Below are 8,905 nucleotides of genomic sequence, written 5' to 3' on the forward strand. Positions count from 1 at the left end.
ATAAAATCTCCTTTGAAACCAATGGCTTACTTTACAGTATCAAGCGGACTTAAACTGTCATATCGCGGGCGAAAAGTTGTAATAACATTCACGCAGCTCCATGAGTCAAGGAAAGCGAATGAAGTAGCCACTTCTAAATGGGACCCACTACACAGTAGCTTAAGGTGTTTTGCTAAAGCAGCCATAATGAAATGAAGGTGTCATTGTTTGGATACTTCACACACACGTGCTTTTTAATTTCACAGACTACAACTACCAAGCTGTAATCAAAGCACATCGATTCCCCTCTCACACCCTGCACGCACTTAAAACAAAAATAAACAGGCGTCTCAGTCTCACGATGTATAGGCAAAACTGTATCAGACCGATTGTAATGTAGGTAAATCTTCCATTGCACAGAATGATTTTGTAGCGTGCAATAAAATGACAGTCGAAAGATACAAACAGTGCTGCTATACATTTGCTTGGTATAACCGCATTTATAGTTTTCTACAAATGCAATAAATCAAATGCCCCCATCACTCAACCAACGCTTAACGTAACATTACCTAGGTCCTTATTGATATTACAAGATTAACGCATTGCCTGCAGTAAAACCAAGCATGTCCGATAAACATCCTCAGATTTATTTCGCTTCAAGAAGAAATGGGAATTACACTTCATGTGAACATCGGCCCTATCCTTATTAGATGTTCGCTGCGGTAAATTACAGTCCTTGTATGAAGCGCCCCTTGTTTTTCCAACCCACTTTTAACTTCCAACAAAATTACGCCTCACTGCAACGATGCGCCATCTAGTGGACAAACAACTACTTCGCCAATACTGAAAATGCAGCCATGATGATGATGATGAATATTTATTTTGGCTTTCTTTTAATCCTACTGATTTTCATTTTTTTCGGGGGCAAATCACAAATGAGTGATTATGAGCCAGGTTGATGTGGGCCCTTGAGACCAACATACCATAAAAGATTCACAGAGAACTGTGTCTGCCCTACCCTCCTTTCGGGGTCCAGTCCAGCGGGGGGCTGCAGATGAAAACTAAAAAATGACGGTTCCATGCTACCCATGTGGGGTACATGCCCACCAAGTTTTGTGTACCCCGGTCTTTCAGTGTCCCGAATCCTTGTTGGTGTAACGCCACTAAATGTACACATAAATTATTTTATTGTAAGGCCCCCATGAACGAAAGTACACAAAACTTGGCATGCATTCAGAGGGGTGTCATAATGATCCTACACTTTTAATTTCGTGCAGTTTTGACCTTGTCAGCCAGAGATATTGAGATGAAAACACCTATTTTTGCTTTTAATTTTTAACTAGGTGGCTATACATTAAATAAGTGGTAATGGGATGGGTTGACATACCCCTTAAGACCAACATACAAAAAAGGTGGACCTCCTAGGCCCCACGGTTCTCGAGATATTCACAGAAAACTGTCTCCGCCACCTACAGGCCAGTTGGTGTATAGTAACATAAATTAATTTATTGTGTGGCCCCCATGAACGGAATTCCACAAAACTTGGCGTGCATACAGAGGGTGTCATAATGATCCTACACTTCCAATTTCGTGCAGTTTTGACTATGTTAGGTCACAGATACCTTCAATTACACCACCTCATTTTACTTTTTTTTGTGTTTAACTAGGTGGCTTATACATGAAATGAGTGTTTCTGGAATGGGTTGACATGGCCCCTTGAGATCAACATACAAAAAAAATGGTCCTCCTAAACCCTACGGATTTTCGAGATATTCACAGAAAACTGTGTCTGCCCTACCCTCCCTTCGGGGTCCAATTCAGCGGGGGATACAGATCAAAACGAAAAACGATGGTTCCATGCTATCCATGTGGGGTTACATGTCCACCAAGTTTTCGCGGTACCCCGGTCTTTTCAGTGTCCCGGGAATCATTGACGGAAATTTGGGCATGCGTAAAAAGAAAAAAAAAAAAAAAAAAAAAAAAAAAAAAAAAAAAAAATCTGACTAAACCTATATGACCGCCAGCTAAGTGGGCGGTCATAATTATAGAGGCCACCTAGATCCAGTTATGACGTCAGAGAGAGGTACTGTACGTTTCAGATATACAGTAAATAACTCTGGTGCTATAACACTAACAATCTGCATGAATTGGGTCATAATGTACTATTTTGTTTCAAAGCATGAAGTCACCATCACCAAGCACCTTTTTTTGTGGTGAGAAAATGAGGCCAAACATTTGTACTGTTATTGATGATGAGCTTTTTATAACATCAGGATAATAGTATAAACATAGATCTGATGTACTTTCCATTTACTTCAGTGCCATGTGCATGTTAAAATGAGAAATTCATGGGAAATGATACTTATTTCCAAATGAGAATTAAGAAATGCAAAACTGCAAATTAAATGCCCTGACGTTTGAGATCATGTCTTTGTGACCATACAGCAGGGGCAGAAGTTGTATTGGCAGCACAAAGACTACTTTCGATCTTAAAGATGCTATTTTAATGTGAATAAACCAACAGACTTTGTCATAATATAATGAACGGTATACAACATTATTCCATTGTTCATAACTGAGGCAACACCCAAAGAGCCATTCCAAAGTGAAATTTAATAAAAGGCATAAACCTTTAACAAAATGGGCAGGCAGAATAAATTAAAAAGGCAAATCATACTTAAAAACAGTAAACAGAGCTGCAATAAAAGAAATAAAAAACATCACAATTCTACATTTTAACACACCGCTAGGCCCTCTTTCTGGCAGGTGAATATGCAGACATACTTAATATACATTTAAAAACATATTTCTTTGTACTACATTGACTCACAAGCTGTGTTGGCAATCTGTATCTAGCTCTCTGTAGTCAATCACGCTCAAATTTAGCGCAAACTGAAGAGTGTTTTGAGAAATCATACATTTCACTTTCCAATGGTATTAGAAAAACACAAAATGGTTAGAAAGTGATGAGCAGAGGAACAGTTAGCTGCTTGAGTGTGTTCTCACTCTGCATAGCAATAGATCTCAAAAATCACAGAAATGATAACTGAAAAAAAAAAAAAAGTATCAATGTACACAACCAACAGCACCACACTTTCTTCTGATTATATGGACTCTCCTCATGATGGATGCTGCTAGCAAGTGTAATGGCCCAAGCCCAAATAAAAACATGCTTGATTTAATCTCATGAGCCCAGAAATGTTTGCGCTCATCCAACTGCACACATTGGTGCCGGTTGAGGTCCAAAAGTCCCTTTGTGGTGTCGTTCTGTTCTACATTGAGCGAGGAGAGTTAGCCTACACATTTCACCACCCTGTTCCCTTCAAGTTCTTGCAGCTTTCATACAGCATAAAGGCGACACACAGCAAAACAAAACAACTAATCGTCTCCTGACTAGTAGGCATGACTGGAAACTACATGATGCCCTACATGAACCAATAGTTTTTTTTGTTTTCAAGACAAAACACAGACTGAAGTGTTTCCAGCAGAGACCAACACAGTGAGGTTCAACACCATGTTGCTCTGCACCAGTGTGTCTTTCTACAGGTGTCACCGGTGTGCCACCTTTGTGACCTCAAGAACATTTTTTAGAATGTAAGTTCTCCGTGAACCTCAACACACATGTTCAGGCCACACATCATTTCCAATTCTCCGGTCCTTCTTTCACAGCCGACAGATCAATCTTGATGCTCCAGCAAGCCAACCCCCCCCCCCTTGCTCCCCCACCCCCAAATAACTGTGTCAGGACACCTGCCATTTGTCTCTGGCTTCAGGGCTACGTCCATCTCGGGGCACCGTTCCTTTTTTGAGGGGACTCTACGTCCGCCGCCGCTTGGCCCCGCCGGGGCTGGAGGGGTTGCTGGAGCTGAGCACCTTCTCGGTGGCCCGGTTCCTCTTCCTCTTCTCCCCCACCACCTCCTTGGGCTGGGCGGCCTCACCCTGGGCCCTCTCGGACCGTTCCCGTTCCCGCTCCCTCTCCTTGTCCCGCACGCTTGGCTTCTCCACGGCCATCTTCACCGAGGAGTTGCTGCCTGGCAGGTGGGAAGATGAGGGGAGAGGAAAGGGAGGAGGGGAGAGAGAGAGAGAGAGAGAGAGAGAGAAAGAAAGAAGAGAGAGAGAGAGAGAGAGAGAGAGAGAGAAGGGAGATGACAGTTGAGAATGATTGAGAGCTTGACAAAAACCTTCTCTATTCTTAAAACTCAGGTGGCTAGTCTGAGATTCAGAGTTTATTCGCGGGGCAATTGCATCCGTACATTTGCCATGTCAATCCCAAAATATCACAAAAACAGTAGGATTGACATGCCAAAGTGTACACCTTATGAAATGTAGACATTCTATAAAAAATGACCAACACAAAACACGGTCTCAATGAGTAAAAAAAAGGCAATTTGGTCAACGGTCAAAAGAGCAGTGCTTCTGTGTGTTGGAACACAAATAAACGTCCAGTTACATCTTAAAAGAACGACGATCTTCTCCAAATTAATGGCCCGAAACAAGAGGTGACAGACAACACTGCATGTCTACACTCATTGTTTGTGGGATCCCAACTGCTTGAGCACCCGTTTAATGGGGGCTAAGGAATTAACTCCGCCACCATGTCTCAATGCATGCAGGAAAACTGCTATGACCTCAAATGCCGGTGGGATTGAGATTTTGTCCTGCATAACATCCAAATACTCTAATTGCCAATACTTGGAGGGAGAAAAATCAAAATAGCATAACTGTTGCATAAAACCAAAAGAAGACACATTCAGAAATACAGACCCATGGTCATCCTGGACTCCATGGACTATCGTCAAGGTGTCAAGAGGAAAATTCAACAGACGATTTGAAATAACCCCACTGCTGCGGAAGTGTTAGCCATGGGAGGAAAGGTTAGAAAAGTTCCACATCATTCGACTGGCTTTCAATGCACACTCCACCTCAACTAGCCACCACCATGAAACATGCCACGACACACCTTAGCCCCCTGAATCTCATCCCTCTCAAAGACAAATACGAAACTTAGCTCATGAAAATTAAGCATGCCATGCTTTTTATAGAGATATGTACACAAATGACAGGACATTATTGCTTTTTACTAGCCAAACTGCAGGTACAGAAAAAGGGTGGTGAGAGGGAGGGAAATAGAGACAAGGAGAGAGAAGATGATGGAGGAGGAGAGTGAGAGAGAGAGATAGAAATAGATATATATAGAGAGAGAAAGAGAGAGAGAGAGATAGATAGATATAGAGAGAAAGAGATAGATAGATAGAGAAATAGATAGATAGATAGATAGATAGATAGATATAGAGAGAAATAGAGAGAGATAGATAGATATATATAGATAAAGAGAGAGAGAGAGAGAGACGCACATGGTGTGTGTGCTCTCTGATGTTGCCCTACAGCGGTCTCTGGTCTTTAACAAGGTCAAGTAGGAGTTTTGGAACAGAGCAGAAGTGTTCTTCTGTCCATACCTCTCAATATCCTGGCCAGCCATACTGGGACCCAGACCTTTGAAAACGAGACACAAATGACCAATGTGAGGGGCGCCAACGTTGCGTGCCAAAAGGGGAGAACGTTCCAGAAAAAGAGAGATGCAACGACGCTTGCGGGCTTTTTTTTTAAAGTGTCCGCGTCAGAAGGAATGAAAGAGAATAGGATAGAAAAGGAAAAACACATTAAATGATCAATAACAAGTGTGAATAAACAAGAAAAGGACCTTCTTCATGCGTTGCAGGAGGATCACGTTCCTCTTTAAACTCTTCCTTCACATCATCTTCAGAGCCCAGTTTACCTGTTCGAATGACAAGCACATGCCTGTTAAAAGCAACCATCAGTTCATACACCTACAACTCCTACAATCAATGCAAACAAAAAATGACAACCTTGGACAACTGCAAAAGTGAATGTAATGTAGTATAATGTTTACCTTCTTTCACCTCTTGAATGATTTCTTCTGGTAGTACAAAGGTCTTTTCAGAATTAGGAAAAGGCAAAATTTCGGATTCATGCTGTAATGAACAGATTGGGATTATAAAGAGTTTGTGTCGAGACAATTGTGTGCTGGGCTGAAATAAAAGCATTTCCATACTGGAACACTCACCAAAGCTTGCATATCATACATGGTACTAAGGTGGTCCCAGATGACTTTCGACGACACCTGTCTTCCAATATTTTGACTGAACTTGTCCCGAATACATATCATGTGAAAGTGACGGTTTACACCTGCGTTACAGACATTATTTAAATCAGTTCAGCAAAACACAGTGATTTTAAATAGCCTGAAGAATATAGGCCGGTATTGTAACACCATCGTGTTATAGGAAAACTAACTTAACTATAAGTTGCTCACCTGTCGTAACGTCAGTCAACGTTAGCTACTGTTAGGATAACCTTAGTTAGCGCACTGCTTAGCCTAAGTTATGGGCTGAATAGTTAACATTAACATTGCCTGTATATTAAGTTACTACAGAACATAAAACCACTGTGGTGCATATTAACACTGAATACAATTGATTTGGTAGCGTTAGCCCCATACATTTTCTATCGTTAATGTTGTCATGCTAACGTTAACGTAACGTACTAGCCTTGCTGTTATCGACAGATGCATAACGATACTAACGTTATACTAAAGTTAACGTTATACTAAACTCGAACAGCAAACATTTATGTTTATGGTCATATAAAAATCTTCTCGGCTTCTCTTAGCTATGTTCATTCCAGTTATTTCACGTATCCTTGCATGATCCTGCTCATCTGTCTGTTAGCCATTTAGCAAAGGCTAGCTAAAGGCTGGGGCCTAGCCAATGTTACTTGGTTTTTAGGTGAGGAATCTTTACATAACTCGCTTACCAACAGGTTTATGACCCAGCATGGCGTGAAAGAGACACACTTCCACCTCTTGGCTCCATATTACCGACTCATCCGTAGAACTTAACCCAGAGTCGGCCTGTTTCTCGTCCGCAGGAACGGGCTCGGCTTCCCCCATGTTTCTGACACAAACAATGGACCTCGTCGCTTCAACACAACACACTGCAAATCTACGCTGCAAAAGAACAGGGGAAACAGCGCCCCCAAGGACCATAACAATGTCCTGTAATGTAACATTTGGCGACAGTGTAACGCCTGCAGCTTCCAAGTAATTAGTTTGCAACTTCTAGCGTAATGTGTGACACGTTTAATGTTACTTGTTACAGTCATTTACATCCACCGATATGAGTCATTTGGCTGCAGATGCTGCCCAGCTTCAGCATTTTTATCACACTTGAACATAATGTTTCTCATTCGTTTGTTAATATAGATAGATAGATAGATAGTTCTCCCTATACGCACACAACGCAAGTTGCGTAGGGCCCCACAAGTTAATGAAGGCCCCCCTCCCCCGTCTACCAAATAACATACAGTTATCGACAGTGCCTCATACGTTAAGAAGATGAACATGAAACCGAATTACCATTCAGGGCATGAAAAACGGAAGAAACGTCACAAGAATGAACAGCGGGAACAGCAGTCGGGTAAACTTGCGTTCGTTCCATGGTTTGATGTCAACATGCATCTCTCCAGCGCTTGTTGCTGGCCTAGCCAATAGGCCTACCTAACAGGGAAGTGAATCCCCTGATCTGTCTGCGGCTTGCTTGCCAGCCTTTCCCATTCACAGTACTTCGCAAAGTTGTGAAATATAATCGCATATTCTGTTTGTTTTTTTTTATGCGGGCTTTAAATCCAGTCTTTAAATGCGTTCATAATAACGTGCAGCTCGGGATGAAATTAGCAGTTTTTCAGCAGAAACATGCGAGGTACCATCTAAACTAATAGGTGATTTCACTCTTCGCATACATTTTAAAAAAAACTAAATTGTTCTACAATATTTCAGTCAAGCTTTAGTTATAGATAGCCACCGGAACGTATGCAAAATGGAAAGTAGCCTGTATTAACTTTGATTCGCTGTGCTGCATGGACAGTAGATGCACATCGTAAATTAGGCCTGTATGAAGTATTAAAATGATTGTTTAAAATAGTTTGAAAAAAATATTGAAGAGAATCAGGGGAGCCAGTTCTTCCAAGTAATTACTTCAAGTGTCAAACTGCAGATTTCTGAGTATGAAAACCGCAGTTTTGGAGAAAATATTTGCAGCTCTTATGCAGGGAATTCAGTATTTTAGACGAAAAAAAAAAGTATTTTGGACATGAAAATACTATACTGCACTGTAGCCTACTGTAGTATAACTGAACTGTAGGCTACTTTGAAAAAAACTGCAGTTATTTTTTGCAAGGGATATGTACAGCAAGCATCAAAAGCAAACAGCCCAGACCCTTTATTGGGAAAAGCACTATTTGGTAACTTCCATAGACATCCAAAATGGGGTGGGATGATTGTATTGGGAGCACTGAGGTGTCAGACGGTACTATAAAATGGTTACATTTTGGCGCTCAGAGTTCAGGTAGGAGGGCCCCTTAGCAGGATTTTGCCTAGGGCCTCATGGAGGTCTGAACGGGCACTGAGATAGATAGATAGATTATGATGGCTGTCGTAGGTAAGTGTGTGTGGCATTTGAGTAGCATCTGAGATGATATTATGACAGTTCTTATGATGATCCTAGACTGAAACTGAAAAGTTGTAACTGTAACAACTTTGCTGTCATTTAGCAATTACACAATATACAAACAAATAAACAGATATAGACAGAACACACACACACACACACACAAACACACACACACACACACACACACACACACACAGACGTTTCTTCTGAATCTGGGTCTTGTCAATCAGGATTCCTCTCCTTTTAAGTGCCCATTCCATTCAAATGTTCTTCACCCTATGGCCTATTCATTTGAAATCTATAAAGTATTGCCTTGCCTGTGTGCTTAAAATAAGAGGTTTTCTTTGGAGGTTTGGTTTGTCATGTAAAGCAAGGCCTCCAGTGGAGTACCCACTAAC

General features: G+C 41.4%; 1 protein-coding gene across 2 annotated transcripts; it reads right to left on the reverse strand.

The window, feature by feature from the left end:
• Window positions 1-3,702: 3,702 nt before the first annotated feature.
• LOC125293982 (MRG/MORF4L binding protein) lies at window positions 3,703-7,500 on the reverse strand. Of its 2 annotated transcripts, XM_048242257.1 has the most exons (7): window positions 7,415-7,500; window positions 6,814-6,953; window positions 6,065-6,186; window positions 5,891-5,972; window positions 5,681-5,755; window positions 5,436-5,472; window positions 3,775-4,010 (listed from the first exon to the last, which is right to left on the reverse strand). In XM_048242257.1, the coding sequence occupies exons 2-7, from the start codon at window positions 6,947-6,949 to the stop codon at window positions 3,914-3,916; spliced, it is 549 nt and encodes a 182-aa protein (XP_048098214.1). In that variant the 5' UTR covers window positions 6,950-6,953; window positions 7,415-7,500; the 3' UTR covers window positions 3,775-3,913. The 2 variants fall into 2 exon arrangements, with proteins under 2 accessions (XP_048098213.1, XP_048098214.1); XM_048242256.1 differs by lacking the exon at window positions 5,436-5,472 and having other exon boundaries at window positions 3,703-4,010; window positions 7,415-7,494.
• Window positions 7,501-8,905: the final 1,405 nt, after the last annotated feature.

Source organism: Alosa alosa, chromosome 4 (genome assembly GCF_017589495.1).
Source record: "Alosa alosa isolate M-15738 ecotype Scorff River chromosome 4, AALO_Geno_1.1, whole genome shotgun sequence".
Taxonomy (NCBI): domain Eukaryota; kingdom Metazoa; phylum Chordata; class Actinopteri; order Clupeiformes; family Clupeidae; genus Alosa; species Alosa alosa.

Bases quoted from the DNA above. Each gene is read 5' to 3' on its own strand.
- LOC125293982 (XM_048242256.1), bottom strand. From the start codon at position 6,949: ATGGGGGAAGCCGAGCCCGTTCCTGCGGACGAGAAACAGGCCGACTCT. The intron at 5,756-5,890 runs GTAAACATTATA...TCATTCGAACAG, and splicing joins CATTCAAGAGGTGAAAGAAG to GTAAACTGGGCTCTGAAGAT. The intron at 4,011-5,680 runs GTCCTTTTCTTG...CCCACCTGCCAG, and splicing joins TCCTGCAACGCATGAAGAAG to GCAGCAACTCCTCGGTGAAG.